Here is a 17,694-nt window from a genome sequence, read left to right on the forward strand (position 1 = left end):
AGGTCAGGGCAGCACTACTCAGCTGGGTGGGATGAAGGGCCGGGGGCATGTGCCTGTGCCTCCCAGGACATAGGGCCCAGGAGATTCTTAGCATGAAGTCTCCTCTGAAAGCCCATCAAAGGTTTGGAAGGCCAGTGCTGTTCTGGGGGCCTCTGTAGAGAATGCCATTCCTAGCTCCCCATTTTATAGATGGGGAAACTGAGGACCAGAGATGGGGTGGAGCTTGGCAGCATGGACATAATCAGATTGTTCAAAGATGTGTGGAGGTTCAGAAACATTGCCTGTGGCTCCCGGCATGACCTCAGCATGACTGAGTCACAAAGCCAGGTGCTGGCAGTGGCAGTTTTCCTAAGCGCTCAAACCAGTGATGTCGCTCTGTGTAGTCTTCGTGGGGTTGTCACCAGGCCACCAGGTCAGCCATGCAAACTCAGATTCACTTAGAACTGATATTTCAAAAGGGAGAAAGCAGCTGTGACCTGGCCCCAAAACGGGACTCACACTGGCCAATGTCAGCAGCTTTAGGATGGCATTGAGGTGAGAATTTGAATTTTTAGAATTGCAGAATAGTGGGGAAAGCATTAAAGCCCCAATAGATTAAATATAAAGTATCTTCTTAAAGACCCGTCTGAGATGCTGTGGGTTAAGTCCCACACAGCAGTGGCGGCTAGAGGTCCACACGTGACAGTCCCCTCAGAACAACAGTCAGAAAGTAGGACCTGGGGAGGTGTGGCCACAAAGAAGTGCCTCTCAGGTCTCCAGCTGGGGAGCGGTCTCCAGGGCTGTTCCCTAAAAGCCCTCACCCCACCACATGCTGCCGCCTCCTCGAGGGGGCCCTGCTGGGCTCCTGAGGTGGGTCTGTCTGCAGACTGGGACCCACGACGTGGCCTTGCCTTGAGGCCCCTGACAGCCTGCCAGGCTCCCCAGCCCTGCCCTGTGGTCTGCATGCACCCCCACCCTTGCCTTCCTCCTGCTCTGGGGGCCGACCTGCACCGCTCACCAATACTGATGCCACCCCCTTCCCGCCACAGACTCCTCCTGAGACCTTCCTCTCAGCTGCTTCCACCTGGGGACCATCTCCCTGAGGACCCCAATGGAAACGGGAGCCCATGCTCAGTCCCAGGGGCTCCCGTTTGCTCAGAGCTGCTTGGAGCCCTCTTCCCTGCAGTGAGGGGCTATGAGCTTCATGTCTGTAGCTCCAAGGGGTTTGGAAGCCAGCTACCTGCCTGCTGTCTCCCCAGCAGCTTCGAGCATGTCCTCGAAGCTGTCAGGCCTCTCCTTAGCATCATGCCCACAAGTCACAAGCAGAGTCCAGCCCTCCCAGTCTTCTGAGGCCCCAGTGCAGCTGGAGAAGTGGGGAGTCGGGGCAGCCTGGCTTTTAGTCTAGGTTTGTGTGGATAGAGGCAAGTTACTGAGCAGCCTCCTCACCACTTTCTCATCCCGTACCACCAGTCCCCTGTCCGCAGAGCCACCTCAGGGTCTGGATTCCCTGTGCTTTGAATCTCCTCCATTTGCTCTCTGCAGGAATGCTGATGGTCTGTGTAGTGATCGGTGCACGAAAGCTGGGGGTCAACCCGGACAACATTGCCACACCCATTGCAGCCAGCCTGGGAGATCTCATCACGTTGTCCATTCTGGCTTTTGTTAGCAGCTTCTTCTATAAACACAGAGGTAGGCCTACTTGGGTCCCACCAGCAAGGCCCCCAGCACCCCTCTTTCCATTTGGGCATCATTCCCACATCTATGGGGTATGTTGTGAAGTCAGAAATCCTCCTTTTATTTTATTTTCTTTAAAATTTATTTTTATTGACATCTAATTGACATACAATATCCTATTAGTCTCAGGTAGACTTTATAGTGATTTGGTATTTTTATATATTAGGAAATGATCGTCACTAGTTACCATCTGTCACCAGACAAATAATAGTACAGTATTACTGACTACATTCCCTGTGCTGTGCTTTATATCCCCATGACTGATTCATTTTATAACTGGATGTTTATACCTCTTAATCCAACTTCACCTATTTCATACCCCCATCCCTCCCCTTCTGTTAACAGTAGTTTGTTTCCTATATCTGATTTTGTTTCTGTTTTGCTTTATTTATTTGTTTTGTTTTGTTAGATTCTACATACAAGTAAAATCATATATTTATCTTTCTCTGAGTTCTTTCACTTAATGTAATGCTCTTTAGTTCCATCCATGTTGTCTTAAATGGCAAGAGTTCATTCATTCTTTTTTATGACTGAATAATATTCCATTGTATATATATAATGCATCATCTTTATCCATCTATCGGGGAACACTTTGGGTGCTTCCATATCTTGGCTACTGTAAATAATGCTGTAATGAACGTAGGGGTGCATATGTCTCCTTGGATTGCTGTTTTCACTTTCTTTAGAAAAATACCCAGAAGTGGGATTGTTGGATCACATGTAATTCTATTTTAATTTTGGAAAGAACCTCCACACTGTTTCCCATACTGGCTGCACCAATTTACACTCCTACCAATGGCGTACAAATGTTCCCTTCTCTCTACATCTTGACCAACACTTGTCTTTTTTTGTTTTTTAGCTAATAGTCCATGTGAAAAGTGTGAGTTAGTATCACTGTGGCTTTCTTTGATTTGCACTTCCATGATTAGCGATGTGGTGCCTCTTGGCCATCTGTATGTCTTCTTTGGAAAAATGTCTGTTTAATTCATCTGTCTATTTTTTAATAAGGCTTTTGGTTTTTTAATATTAAGTTGTGTAAGTTCTTTATATATTTTGCATGTTACGCCCTTGGATGTATGATTGCACATATCTTCTTCCTTTCAGTAGGTTGCCTTTTCATTTTGTTGATGACTTCCATCACTATACAAAAGCTTTTCTAGTTTAATATCCCATTTATTTATCTCTTATTGCCCTTGCTGGAGGAGACTGGTCCAAAAAAATTGCTAACATTGGTGTTGAAGAGCTGACTGCCTCTATTTTCTTCTAGGAGTATTGTGGTTTCAGGTCTTACGTGCAAGTCTTTAATCCATTTTGAGTTTACTTCTGTATGTAGTATAAGATAGTGGTCCAATTTTATTCTTTTGCATGTAGAAGTCTGGTTTTCCAACACCATTTATTGAAGAGACTATCTTTTCTCAATTGTATATTCCTGCCTCCTTTGTCACAGATTAATTGACTGTCTATGTGTGGCTCTTTTTCTGGGCTCTGTCTTCTATTCCATTGATCTAAGTCTGTTTTGGTGCCAGTCCCATACTGTTTTTATTATTACAGCTTTGTAGAATAGTTTGAAAGGAGGGTGCATGATACCTCCAACTTTGTTCTCAAGATTATGCTTTGGCTATTTGGAGTCTTTTATGATCCCAGACAAATTAAAGTATTATTAGCTCTAGTTCTGTGAAAAATGCCATTGGTGTTTTGAAAGGGATTTCACTGAATCTGTAGATTGCTTTGGGTAGTATGGCCATTTTAACAGTATCATCTCTTCCTATCCTGCTGTCTTTCCATTTGTGTCATCTTCACTTTTTGTCATCAGTTTCACACTACAGGTCTTTCACCTCCTCGGTTAAATTTTTTCCTAGGTATTCTTTTTGATGCAATTGTAAATGAAATTGTTTTCTTATTTTCTCTTTCTGATAGCTACTTATTAGTATATAGAAACACAACTGATTTCTGTGTTATATTTGCATCCTATTACTTTACGCATTCATTTATTCTAGTTGTTTTTTGGTAGACTCTTTAAGGTTTCATACATATAGTATCGTCATCTGCTCATGGTGACAGTTTTATTTCTTCCCTTCCTATTTGGATATCTTTTATATATTTTTCTTGCCTAATTGCTGTGGCTAGGACTTCCAATACTATGTTAAACAATACTGATGAGAGTGGGTACCCTTATTTTGTTCCTGATCTTAAAAGAAAAGCTTTTAGCTTTTCACCACTGAGTATGGTGTTAGCTGGGGTTTGTCTTATATGGCATTTATTATGGTGAGGTATGTTTCTTCTATACCCACTTTGTTGAGAGTTTTTATCATGAATTTATATTGAATTTTGTCAAATGCTTTTTCTGCATCTATTGAAATCATGATTTTTATCCTTTGTTTTGTTAATGTAGTGTATCACATTGCTAATTTCTGGGTATTGAACCATCCTTGCATCTCTAGACTAAATCCCACGTAATCATGATGTATGATCATTTTACTCTTAATGAATTCAATTTGCTAATATGTTGTTGAGGATTTTTGCATTTACATTCATCACGGATAGCAACCTATAATTTTCTTTTTTCATGTGGTGTCTGTCCACATGGTATCAGAGTAATGCTGACATCATAAAATGACTTTGGAAGCATTCTTTCCTCTTCAGTTTTTTGGACTAATTTGAGAAGGATAGGTACTACTCTTATTTAAATGTTTGGTAGAATATACCTGTGAAGTTGACTCTGGACTTTTGTTCTTTGGAAGTTTTTAAATTACTGATTCAATTTCATTACTTCTAATCAATCTGTTAAGATTGTTAATGATCCTGTCTTGGAAGGTTGTATGTTTCTAGGAATTTATCCATTTCTTTTAAGTTTTCCAATTTGTTGGCATATAATTGTTGATAGTAATCTTTCATGATCCTTTGTATTTCTCTGGTGTTGTAACTTCTCTTTCATTTCTGATTTTATTTATTTGGGCTCTCTTTTTTTCTTGATGAGTCTAGGTAGAGGCTTATCAATTTTGTTTATCTTTTCAAAAAACCAGCTTTTTAGTTTCATTGATATTTTCAGTTTTTTCACTCTTTTTCATTTCTTTGCACTCTGATCTTTTTATTTCTTTCCTCCTACAAGTCTTGGGTTTTGTTTGTTCTTTTAGTAGTTCTTTTAGGTCTAAAGTTAGATTGTTTATTTGGTATTTTCTTGTTTCTTGAGGTAGGCTTGTATCACTATGAATGTCCTACGTAGAACTGCTTTTGTTGCATCCCATATATTTTGGAAAGTTTCTGCATTTTTATTTGTCTTAAGTATTTTTTTATTTCCTCTGATTTCTTTATTGAAACCTAATAACATGTTGTTTAGTTTCTTTGTGTTCGTGTTTTTTCCAGTTTTCTTCTTGGGGGGAGATTCCCACTGTCCTACTCATGCCGCCATCTTGGCTCCGCCCCCACTACTTACTTTTTGACATTACAATTGGCTTCTACTATTTTTGTCTTTTGACCTTGATACTAACTTTTTAAGTGGCTGATTTACTGCTTTTATTATGTATTTGCCTTTACCAGTGAGAGTTTTCCTTTCATATAGTTTTTTATATCTAGTTATGGCCTTTTCTTTCCTGTTTAGAGAAGACCTTTTAACATTTCTTGTAAGGCTGGTTTAGTGGTTGATAAACTTTTTTAGCTTTTGCTTCTCTGGGACTCTTTTTCTCTCCTTCAGTTTGCAGTGATAAAGATTATCAGGTAGGTAATTCTTGGTTGTAAGTTTTTCCTTTTCAGTACTTTAAATATATCCTGCTCCTTCTTTCGAGCCTGGAAAGTTTCTACTTAAAAGTCAGCCAGCTCATGGTTTTATGGGGTTTCTCTTGTATATGACTATTCGATCTTCTTTAATTGCCTTTAGGTTTTTCTCTTTGATCCTTTAACTTTTGCCACTTTAATTATATATCTTATTGTGGATATACTGTGGTTCATTTTGTTTGGGACTGGATTACCTGGACCTGAGTGCCTGTTTCTTTCCCTAGGTTAGGGAAGCCTCAGCCATTATTTCTTCAAATAAGTTTTCTTTACCTTTCTCTCTCTCTTCTTCTTCTGAGACCTATAATGCTAATATTAGCACATTTGATGTTCTCCCAGAGGTCCCTTAATCTAGTCTCTTTTAAAACTCTTTTTCTTTTTGCTGTTCTGATTGGGTGATTTCCACTCTTTTGTCTACCAGATCACTGATCCATTCTTCTGCATCATCTAATCTGCTGTTGATTCCTTCTAGTGTATTTTTCAGTTCAGTTATTATTTTCTTCAGCTTGCTGACTCATTTTTGGTACTTCTATTTTCTAACTTTTTGTTGAAGTTCTCACTGTGTTTCTCCATTCTTCTCTAAAATTTGATGAGTATCTTTATGATTATTAGTTTGAAGTCTTTATCGGGTAAATTATTTATCTCCATTTCATTAGGGTGTTTTTTCTGTGGTTTTATCTTGTTCTTTCATTTGGAACATGTTCTTCTGTCTCATTTTGTTTGACTTTCTGTGTTTGTTTCTATGAATTAGGCAGAACAGCTACCTCTCTCAGTTTGAAGCTGTGGCCTTGTGTATGAATGTCCCCTGTGTAGACTTTGCATGGTTGGTGGCTTTGGCTGGTGACTGTAGCCAGAGAGGGCACAGGCTGGGAGAGCTGGAGTGCATGTGGGCCAGGGGGTCCCTGGGTGTGCCAGGCCTGGGCTACCCTGCAGGATGGCTGGAGCTGGAGCAGGTGTGCAGCAGGTATTCCTGTGGCACTGTACCAGGGCCACCCTGGTGTGGGGGGCTGATGTGTGGCAAGCACTGGCCAGGGGATCTAGGATGGTCCATGTCTGGGCTGTGCCAGAGGGATAGCTGGAGCTACAGAGGCACTGGGCCATGCCCCAATGCACTAGCATGTATCCCCTTTTTCTTTCTCTTCTCAGACAGTTGGTATCTGATGCCACTGGTCTGCATTGGCTTCATAGCCCTGACCCCTGTTTGGGTCCTCATTGTCAAGCAGAACCCACCCGTCATGAAGATCCTGAAGTTCGGATGGTTACCAATCATCCTAGCGATGGTCATCAGCAGGTGAGCAGGAGTGAGTCCGCTGCCTCCTTTCTCCCTCCTCATGCAACCCTTGGCCTTTGTGTTCAGGCACATGGCCTGAGCTGCAGAGCCTCTGGAACAAGGGCAGCACTCACTGCCTCAGAGCTCATGGGTGTGTTAACTGCATCTGGGTGCTGGTTGAGCCACCTCTTTGCTTTTTATCACCCTCTCACCAAAAACCCTAGACTTTATTTATATTGAGAGGTAGTCCTATTTGCAGTAGCCAGAGCATCGGACAGCCAAAAAGAGCTTATCCAGGAAACAGCAGACAAGTGTATTGTTACGTGGCTCCCCGCCCTGTTGTGGCGCTGTGGGGCACCAGGTACCAGGTCTCCCACTTCCTCTCACTGGCCTGCACCACTGCTTAGGCTGAAGGGCATTCCTTACCTGACCTCAAGGCAGTGTCTCTGTGAACACCATTTCTACAGCATGGCAGCTGATGGGATCTAGAGGGGCTGGGGGATGAGTCCCCTTGACCCCCCCTTTTGTTCCACCCTCCAGCCCTGGTCTCCAGGGCCCTTTCTGCTAGTTGATCTTGAGGAGAGCCACCTCTGTCTATTTTGAGGTGCTTTCCTGACACTGTATCTCAGAGAGAGGAAGTTATGGTCGAGGTGTCTTTGTTTCCAGAAGGCCCCTGGAAGCTTTGTACAAATTGATCTAGCTTTTCCAGGGCTACAGGGGCAGGGCAGCCTTGGCTAAACTGCAAGGGCGGATGGGAGCAAGATCTGGCTGCAGCGTCTTCTGAAAACCAGGGGCATGAAATGATGTATGCAAGTTGTTTTGCACTGATGAGTGCTTAGTTGCAGTTCAAGAGCTGTCCTGTGACAGCCCAGCCAACTAAGTGGTCTTGGAAAGGAGTTTGTTGTTTGTTTTCAATGGGCTGAGATTATCTCTTGGGCCTTCTAGAACAGCTGAGGCTCAGAAAAGAGGTGGCAACATATATGCGGTGCAAAGTACTCTGAGGAGACCAGCTTGGCTGCCACAGATATTTTGTATAAGGGTAAGGTAAGTGTTTGCTAAACTGGGAAGACAGGCTGATGAGGTAGTTTGCATAGAGGTTTGCAAGGATGTCCACACATGTAAATCTAATGATTTGACTACCCTCTGCTTTCTCCCCAGTTTTGGAGGGCTCATCTTGAACAAAACCATTTCTAAGCGGCAGTACAATGGCATGGCCATATTTACTCCCATCATATGTGGTAGGTATCAGCAGTCACCATCACCTAGGGTCCTGGGGGTGGAGGCGGGAAGCTGAGCCATGGTGGTGCTGCTGAGCACGGGCTGTGAGGTCTGGTTTTTCTCAGCTAGAAGGAGACCCAGGGGGAGAAAGCCCTGCCCACTCTTCCATGTTCCTCTCCTTGTATGCACCACTGCTACTGAGGCTGGAGCTTTCCAACAGAGCTAAATCCCATGCCTTGAAGGTGCACCGGGGTGAGCCTGGGATTTGCTGGCCTGCAGGATTCACCTGCAGACTGAATGTGGCCTTCAGGACTGCAGCATTGGCCTCTCATGAATTTTCTTTTATTTTAAATTAGCTTCATTGATGACATTTAAAACTTAAACATTTATATGTAAAACTGGATTTCTGTCTCCAAGCAAGGCTGTGACAAACTGGGCTTACGTTGAGGGAGGGGCAAGAACCAGCCACCACTGACCTGCACTGTCTGCTTTGCCTTGGTCCTCCCCTCCATTCCCTTCCTTGCCTCCTGACCCTTCACTGATGATGTCTTCTAGGCTTAGGCCCTGTGGGTGATTGTGGTGAGGACCCCTCTGTTAACTAAAACTTGCTTTGTGTCTGGTTTCTGATAAGAATCTACAACTGGGACCAACTGATCAGGGAACCAGACATGACAACTTACTGTACAGTTTGCTTGGTGCCCTGACTCTGGGCTCCTGAGACAGCAGAGAAAGGCTTCAGAGTCCCTTGGGCACCCCCAGTTCTGTGGGAACCCAGGCCTATATTTCCTGCATGTGAGTGGGCCTTCCAGCAGGTTTGCACCCTGGTCAAGTGCCACAGGGCCTGTTCCCAGCGCGAGGGCTAGCCATGGTAAGGACAGCCACAGCTATGTCAGGCCCAGATGGCCGTCAACTTGGAGAGACTTCCTTTGGTGTCACCAACTTAGATGCCTCCAGGGCCAAGCGAGCAATGTGAGTGAGTTAGGCAGGTAAGACAGTAGCTAGCAGGAAGGAGTGGTGGGGAGCAGGAGGAACTGCAGAAGGCCTTCCTGGTGTGGAGGGAGTAGGGCCTGCTCAGCTTCAGCCAGTGGCTGCCTGGTGGGAACAGAGGTCCAGAATTGCCTGAGCTGACTTGGTAGGAGAAGCCAGGAATCTGGATTAAGGGTATGATTTGTAAATGTTGCCACTTAATTTGTTATTTTTTTCCTTTTTTAAAAAAAAATTATGTGTGACCTGAGCCAAATGATGGGCAGCCATCCTCTGCCACAGAAAGTTTGTGTGTCCTCTGGGGCAGCCAGGGCAGTTGGTCTCTGCCCCTGGAGGGCACTGGGGCACATCTGACCCAGTGAGGGGTTCTCTCTGGCCGAGGGAATGGAGCAGGAGCAGCCCTGCCAGCCCCATAGCCTGCTCCTGCAGAAGGAGTCCAGCCTGGCCTTGGTCACCCGCACCCTCTGACTCTGCAGAGCTGGGTGCCATCAGCTCCCTACAGAAGCAGGTGCCTTGGCAGCAAGCCCAGCTCTGTCACCACGTCACCACCCCTCCTCCTTCACAGCTGTCATCCACTGTTCTCTTGCCTCCTTCCACCTGCAGGTGAAACACGTCCTTTCATTTCCTCTGATACTCCAGGCTAGTATGGTCCTGTCATTCCCTATGACCTTGAGTGGCTTACCAGGATATCCTGTAGGCATCTCCATCCACCCTCCTCCCTCCCTTACCCTCACCCCTTTCCTGAATTCCTTCCCTTCCAGTCTCCCTCTCCCAACAGATATGTATTGAGAACCTACTTTGCCAGTCACACTTCCTTCACTTTAACAGGTGCTGCCTGTCAAGGTGATGGAGTTACTGCATTGATAACCTCACTCATGAGGTCTAGGCTACCTTTGCTTGGTGCCAAACAAGATCTGTGGTCAAGTGGGAGGGAAGGAAAAGGCCAAGTGCTGAATAAGTCAAGGAAGCCCTCCTGGAGGGAGTGAGCTCAAAGGATAGAACTCAGACTGGCATAAAGAAAGGAAGACCAGATTCTTTCTATTCCCACAGGTGTTGGTGGCAATCTGGTGGCCATTCAGACCAGCCGGATCTCCACCTTCCTGCACATGTGGAGCACACCTGGGGTCCTACCTCTCTGTATGAAAAAATTCTGGCCCAACCTGTGTTCCATTTTCTGCACCTCAGGTGGGTCTGGCATTTTCCAGAGGCTGTGTAGTCATTTCTTTAAACAGGTAAAAATGGTCATTGGAGGCTGGCACTTGTAGCAATGGACAGTTAGGACCAGTGCTGACCTCATCAAAGAGCATCTTCAAGGACACCAACTACTCCTCCCAGACACCTGACTCCCCAGTCGTGCCTTTAATTGATTCATTCATTTGCTCAAATATTTGTTGACTGTCTACCAGGGACTAGGTATCAAATCAGAGTGGTAAGAGGGAGGAAGCTGATTCTCATGGATATACACGGTCTAGAAGAGTGAACACACAAAAAGGAGCACATATTTATAAACTGTGATATATTCTAAAATGCAAAAACACAGGGTGTGATAAAAAGGAATTACAGGAGATTTCAGATTTGGGGCTAGAAAGTTCCTCTCTGAGGAAGAGCAGGGTTGGTTGGGAAGGGGCATGCTGGAGCAGAAAGAGCATTCCAGACAGAGGGAACAGTCTGAACAAAGGTCAGAGGCAAGAAGGATCATGGTGAGTTTGAAGAATTGAAAGGCCAGTGAGACGTGAGCATAATGAGCGAAGGAGAGGATGAAGGACCTTGAAGCCAGAGACATAGAGGGGAGCTGATTATAGGGTCTTAAAACTTGAGGAAAAGAGACTGAGAACCATTGGAAACATGGAAGGTTTTATCTTTCTGTTATATTTAAAAATTGAATCTTTTCTTCCATTATGTTTTCTTTCATCATTTCCTTTCTGTTTCAAGAACTACCTTTAGCCATTCTTTTAGGGTAGGTCTGCTGGCACATTCCTGAGGGATATTTTTGCTGACCATAAAATTCGGGTTAGATAGCTATTTTCAACACTTGAAAAATGTACTACTATTTGACCATGGTTTCTGACAAATTGCTGTCATTTGAATTGTTTTTGCTGTGTACATAAGGTGGTTTTTCTCTCTTGCTTATTTCAAGACTTTTTCTTCACTTTCTAGACTTTTGATTATGATGCACATTGGTGTGGATATTTTCGTGTTTACCCTACATGGAGTTCGTTTAGCTCCTTGAATATGTAGATTTATTGTTTGCCAAATTTGGGAAATTTTAAGTCATTACTTCTTTTATGTTCTTTCTCGGCCTCATTCTCTTCCTCCTGTCTTTCTGGTAGTCTCCTAACATGAATGGTAGATCTTTATTACAGCCTCAATTCCCTGAGGCTCTGTTCAACTTTTTTCCCCAAGTCTATTTTACTCTCTCTTGGTTAGATTGGCTAATTTCTATAGCTTTTTTTTCAAGTTCATTGATTCTTTCCTCTGTCCTCTCCATTCTGCTGTTGACTCATTCATTGAGTTGTTTGGGTTTTTTGGCTATGGTATTTTTTTCAGTTTTAAAATTTCATTCTCTTTGTATCTTCAATTTCTTAGATGATTTCTTTACTGAGACTTTCTATTTTTATCATTTGTTTCAAGTGTTTTTGTAGTTGCTGGTTGAAGCATTTTTGTAAAGGATCCCTTAAAATTGCTTTGGGATAATCCTATCATCTGTGTCATCTCCTTGTTAGTGTCTGTTGGTTGTCTCACCAAGTTGAAATTTTTTTGTTATAATAGGTGATTTTAGATTGAATCCCAGACTTTGGGGTGTATGTTATGAGAATATGGATTTTACTTAAGTTCTTCTGTTTTTAGCTAGCCTCCTGTCAGACTGCATCACTGGGGGAAAGGAAGGGCACTGCTCCCTCACTGCCAGGCGGGGTGGAAGCCCATATTCCCCTCCGTCTCCACTGACACCCTGGGGGAGGAGAATCACCTCGTTACTTGTGGTCAAGGCAGGAGCCCGTGTTCCTCTGGCTGGGAGGGAGATGGGTAGAAATGAGGTTGCAGTTTTTCCTGTGTTGTTTGATTAGAATTTTCTTTTGGTCTGTGCCCACTGGCGTTTCCAGGTTGCTCATTTCTCCAGCACCCAATCTGAGATATATGAGGCGAAAAAAATCAGGGAACTCACTATCATGTTGTTCCTTGGGTCCTGAGGTCCCCAGCCAGTTTGCCTTTTCTCTCTACATTTCAGAATTTTATGTTTGTTTTATATATACTGTCCAAGGTTTCAGTTGTATTTAGTGAGAGGACAGGAAGAAGTATGTGTATCCTGTCTTATCTAGAAGTCCCAATTGTATTTTCTGACAGGTCATTTGTATATAGAAAAGCTATCTACTTTCTATATTACTTATGTACCTGCCTTAGCTCAGGCTGCAATAAAAGGAATAGAATGGGTAACTTGTAAACAATAGAAATTTATTCTTACAATTCTGGTGGCTGGAGTCCAACATCAACGCACAAGCAGATTCTGTCTGGTGAAGGCCTGCTTCCTGGATCATAAACAGCTTTCTCCTCACAGTGGAAGGGGTGAGGGAGCTCTCTGAGGTCTCTTACATGGGCACCAATCCCATTCCTAAGGACTCCACCCTCATGACCTTGTCACTTCCCAAATGCCCACCCTCCAAACACCAGTGTACTGGAGGTTAGGATACAGCACATGGATCTAGCGGAGACACAGACATTCAGACTATACCAGTGCCTAAATATTTTGCTGAATTCTTACTGTTTATGTGTAGTGTTTCTATAGATTGTCCTGAGTGTTAATACCAGCTACCAAAAGTAATTATTTTGCTTCCATTTTTTTTTTAAAGAATCTGTGTACCTTATCTAATTTTTCATTATGATTAGATTTTGGTACTTGTGTGTTCTCATTCTCTGTATAGATTATTTTATGCTAGACTTTTTAGTTTCTAAGCTACATATGATTTTCCCCCTTATTTGATGAAATGCATTAACTCAGAGGGAAATGGAGTCTTACTTTTTACTGAAACTATTTCTATTTGAGAAGCCAATCACATTGACGTGTCATAGTTTTTAAAAGTGTTGGTGGGTGGGACAGGGTAAATTACATTCCTTGCAGAGTCTCGGAGAGACTCCGTGAGCTCTGCAGCCTGAAGGAAACATGCTGACAGGCTCCCAGAGGCTAATGAGAAAGGGGCTGCCTGAGGGTCCCGTGAGTGCGCCGCCCTCGACCGCTGACTCTTGTTGCACATGCTGGAGCTCATCTCCACCTTAAGCCCCTCGCTGCTCTTTCCTCTGCCCAGAATCCCCTCCCAGGTTCAGATCTCAGCCTACGTGTCATCAACTTGAGAGGGCCTCTGGCCCCAGGAGCTCACCTACACTGAAGTACACTTCCTTCTCTACCACGTTACCCTGGTTTATTCTCCTCCTAGTACTCTGAGGTTTTGTCACACTTTTCCGGTTTGTTTCTGCTGCTTGATTCTGGCTTTTCTCTCCTCCCTAAAATGTCAGCTCCAAGAGGGAAGGAACAGGACCATCTCCCCATGTGCTGGAACATGCTCACCATGTAGTATGTGCTCGGTAAACACTCGTGTGGTAGATGAGTGAATGTGGTGCCTCCCTGCAGGCTACCGTGTGCTGAGGTGGCCTTTGCTGCTGCACGGGTCACACAGCTCCTTGGCTCTGTTTCTTCCAGAAATCAATTCCATGTCAGCCCGAGTGCTGCTTTTCCTGGCAGTCCCAGGCCATCTCATTTTCTTCTATATCATCTACCTGGTAGAAGGCCCTTCAGTCCCACACAGCAAGACCTTCATGGTATTCTACCTGTTGGCAGGCCTGGTCCAGGTAAGGACAGCTGTCGTGGAAGTCAGCCAGCAAGCTTTGTCCCCATCCTGGCAGAGATGCTTGTGGTGGTGTAGGGGCGGGGGGGTCTCCTGGACACACAGGGCACAGTCCCCATCTTCCAGGAGTCGAGTCACCTTGTTCATGCCCAAGGGCATGATCCACAGAGGCCACTGCACACTTTGTGCTACACATGGCACACAGCACACTCCGCGCCAGAGGTTCCATGGAGTGGGCTGAGGGTGTGCTGAGTTGCCGTGAAGCAAGCTGATGAGCAGATCCAGCTGTTGAACTGGGCCACATGGGTCATTCATCCCAGGGTGGGCAGGGGCGAGGCCCCTGGTGGTCTGGGTGGGCTTTAGTCTGGGCCAGATGGTGATCAGGACATGATGAAAGTGATTCAGCTGGCACCTGCCTGGGGTGGCATCAGCAGGCATCTGCCTGGACTCACCGGCTGATGTCCCTGGCATGCCTGGGGCCTCTGCCGGGTAACTGGGCACGGTTGGGCCTTTCTCTGAGGGCAGGGCTGGGAGTGGGGACTGGCATTTTCAAGTCTCCCTGAGGTGTGGCAGTAGTAATTGCAGCATGCCCATGACCCTGAAGGATAGGCTGGGACAGCCTGAGAAATGGTCCTGAGCTGCAGCAGGGAAGGGGCTGGGCCCAGCCTGGGAGGAGGACCCCGGGAGCCCTGAGAGGCCAGAGCTTGTGTGGACTACCCTGTGGCACCCCAGGAAGGCCAGCCCTCCACGGCTGCCCTGAGAAGCCCACACTGCCGTCCCAGGGAGGCCTGTGTCGGTTCCAAGGGTGGTGAGCAGAGCCGGCGTGGCAGAGAGCTGAGGCTGTGAGCAGCAGGCCTGTGGGTGCTGCAGGATGCCCTGAGCAGGCCCGACCACAGGGACGGAGGCTAGGCACATGTATGTGAGAGTGGCTCTCCATCTCCACCCAAACTCAGAGGTGGGTGTCAGACCCCAAGCGAAGCAGAGGAAGGGCTTGACATGCCAGCCTTAGTGTCTGCCCTGGGATCTGCTGGTGTCTCTTGGTGACAGCTGGCTTTCTGACTTGGTCATTGTCTTGTGTCTGCTTGTGCTCACAACAGGTGACGGTCCTGCTGTACCTGGCCGAAGTGTTGGTTCGGCTGACGTGGCACCAGGCCCTGGATCCGGACAACCACTGTATCCCCTACCTCACGGGGCTGGGTGACCTCCTAGGGACTGGCCTCCTGGCGATCTGCTTCCTTATCCACTGGCTACTGAGGAGCAGAGTAGAGCTGGGCAGCTCAGAGCCAGTGTCAGGACCTCCCTAATGAGCCAGGCAGCCCCAGCTGTGAGGTAGAATTTTCCCTCACTCAGTGGGGTACAGAACAGTTTCCCCCTGGCTGGGTGCTCAGGATGGCCGGCACCCTGCCTCTGCAGTGGCCCCTTGTCAGTCTGCTAAGGAGACTCTCACACACCTTAACTTTGGTGTTGACTTTGGAACCTGAGCCCATGATAGAGGCCTGAGATCAGAAGCTCCGTTTGTATGAATGTGACCACGTGTGCCTGGCCTGAGTGTGTGAATGTGCGTGTGCACGTGGAAAGCAGGGCACTCTGGCCTGAAGGTGCTGTTGGAGGGGCTGTGTGCGGTGGACTTGGATGAAGTGTGGGCTCTGTGTGGCGCCTGCGCAGCCCGGACTTGGGAGGAGCAGGAAGGAGATCATCTGCTCCCGAGCCTCAGAACTCTGAGCTGGGGCTTCACCTCTGTCCTCACCAGGTCCCGGCTCCGTGAGCCACTCTGCCAGTGTGCCCTGCAAGTGTGTGTGAACCTTCCCCAGATGGGCCATGAACACCCTCTTTCCTGCTCCCAGTATTTAATCTTGTCGCTGTTTTCTCCCTCAACCTTTTTTTTTAAAGTAAAACCTCCATTTAGATTTTAATGACCAGAGAAGTGTAAAATAAAACAGGTTATATTGTACGTGGCCTTTTGTGTCCTGAAAGATAGTTAATGCACCACGAGACTCCGAGTCTATATCAAAACCTGTGGCTTTTCTCTAGGGTGTGTTTCTCAAACTGTGATCCCAATCTAGAAGCATCAACATCACAGGGAAACTTGGTAGATATGTGGCTCATTAACCCTCACCCACCCCCCGGGCCTGCCAGACCAGAACATCTTGTGGTGGAGCCCAGCAGTGTGTGTTTGACAGGCACCCTAGGTGGCGTGGACGCCCTCTCATTTGAGAACCTCTGCTCCAGAACTCCATCTTAAAATATATATATGTTCATGTCCAGTTCCTTAGTAAAACTCATCGTAACTTAAGCCATGGTTTGGACTAAGGATTATCACCTTCATTTAGTAAAATGGGCATCATTCATTTGTTCAGTACATACTGATGTGGAACCTCATGTATCAGTCATTCTCCCAGAAGGAGGGAGGTGGCAGGTACAGAGATGTGGATAACAAACAGTGAATGGGGAGACACCCCTGGCAGGGTGCTGTCACCACTAGCTGTTCATCTGAGCTGGGGAGCAGTCAGGAGTGGGACTGCCTGAGAGGCAGCCTCTAGAGCTTGTACTCTGACAGAGAATGAGCCAGGGAATAAACACCCCAACCTTATTCTCTGCTCACCCTTTCATCTGCTGGTGTCACTCATTAGCCAAACCTGGCCAGAAGTTAAATGGCCGGAGGTGTGGTTCTGCATGTCCCTTGAGGGCTGCCTTCTGGAGCACAGAGCCAGGCTGCGGGAGAGGGGATGTGGAAGGCACACAGAGAATATCCACCCCTGTTTGCCAAGTCACAGGCTTGGTGCTGGGGGTGTCCTTGTGGGTAAAGCGCTCATCCCTGTGTGAAAACAACATGACTGGAGCCCTTTTTTTTTTTTGTATCATTAATCTACAATTACATGAGGAATATTATGTTTAGTATACTAGACTCCCCCCATCAACAAGTTCCCCCCACAGACCCCTTCACAGTCACTGTCCATCAGCCTAGTAAGATGCTGTAGAATCACTACTTGTCTTCACTGTGTTGCACAGCCCTCCCTGTGCCCCCTGCCACATTATACATGCTAATCGTCATGCCCCCTTTCTTTTTCCCCGCCCTTATCCCTCCCTTCCCACCTATCCTCCCCAGTCCCTTTCCCTTTGGTAACTGTTAGTCCATTCTTGGGTTCTGTGATTATGCTGCTGTTTTTTTCCTTCAGTTTTCCTTTGTTCTTATACTCCACACATGAGTGAAATCATTTGGTACTTGTCTTTCTCCATCCTGCTTATTTCACTGAACATAATGTCATCCAGCTCCATCCATGTTGTTGCAAATGGTAGGATTTTTCTTCTTCTTACGGCTGAATAGTATTCCATTGTGTATATGTACCACATCTTCTTTATCCATTCATCTGCTGATGGACACTTAGGTTGCTTCTGTTTCTTGGCTATTGTAAATAGTGCTGCGATAAACATAGGGGTGCATCTGTCTTTTTAAAACTGGGCTGCTGCATTCTTAGGGTAAATTCCTAGGAGTGGAATTCCTGCATCAAATTGTATTTCTATTTTGAGCTTTTTGGGGAACCTTCATACTGCTTTCCACAATGGTTGAACTAGTTTACATTCCCACCAGCAGTGTAGGAGGGTTCCCCTTTCTCCACAACCTCTCCAACATTTGTTGTGGTTTGTCTTTTAGATGTTGGCGATCCTTACTGGTGTGAGGTGATATCTCATTGTGGTTTTAATTTGCATTTCTCTGGAGCCTTTTTAAAACAGAGTTGAGTGGCCATTGGAGAGAACTCGTCTCACTTGCCTTTGAACTGGGCCAGAACCTTTGGACTGGGAAAAATGGCTATTGTGTTAAGCAATCGTTTGAGAAGTCAGCAGAAGAATGGACATCCTCATCACAAGACTGATAATGGGCTTTCTAAAGATAAAATTAGCAGTTAA

At 45.8% G+C, this 17,694-nt stretch overlaps 2 protein-coding genes across 18 annotated transcripts in view; one reads left to right on the top strand and one right to left on the bottom strand.

Annotated features, from left to right (window-relative positions):
• Positions 1-15,744, top strand: part of SLC41A3 (solute carrier family 41 member 3) — a 91,655-nt gene extending 75,911 nt beyond the window's left edge. For 6 of the 10 annotated variants that reach the window (XM_073231183.1, XM_073231186.1, XM_073231181.1 and 3 more), the window contains 7 exons: positions 1,522-1,668; positions 6,628-6,772; positions 7,697-7,795; positions 7,910-7,989; positions 10,004-10,138; positions 13,644-13,792; positions 14,886-15,744. In XM_073231183.1, the coding sequence (XP_073087284.1) occupies positions 1,522-1,668; positions 6,628-6,772; positions 7,697-7,795; positions 7,910-7,989; positions 10,004-10,138; positions 13,644-13,792; positions 14,886-15,092 (962 nt within the window). In that variant the 3' untranslated portion in view covers positions 15,093-15,744. The remainder of the gene's footprint in view (positions 1-1,521; positions 1,669-6,627; positions 6,773-7,696; positions 7,796-7,909; positions 7,990-10,003; positions 10,139-13,643; positions 13,793-14,885) is intronic. The other 4 variants (XM_073231188.1, XM_073231185.1, XM_073231187.1 and 1 more) reach the window with 3 other exon arrangements.
• Positions 1-17,694, bottom strand: part of LOC108409671 (uncharacterized) — an 88,195-nt gene that overhangs the window by 6,631 nt on the left and 63,870 nt on the right. For 2 of the 8 annotated variants that reach the window (XR_012129079.1, XR_012129080.1), the window contains exon 3: positions 11,922-12,079. The exons of the other annotated variants lie outside the window; for them this stretch is intronic. The gene's annotated coding sequence lies outside the window, so the exon portion shown is untranslated. The remainder of the gene's footprint in view (positions 1-11,921; positions 12,080-17,694) is intronic. 8 annotated transcript variants of the gene reach the window in all.

This window comes from Manis javanica, chromosome 3 (assembly GCF_040802235.1).
Source record: "Manis javanica isolate MJ-LG chromosome 3, MJ_LKY, whole genome shotgun sequence".
NCBI classification, from domain to species: Eukaryota; Metazoa; Chordata; class Mammalia; order Pholidota; family Manidae; genus Manis; species Manis javanica.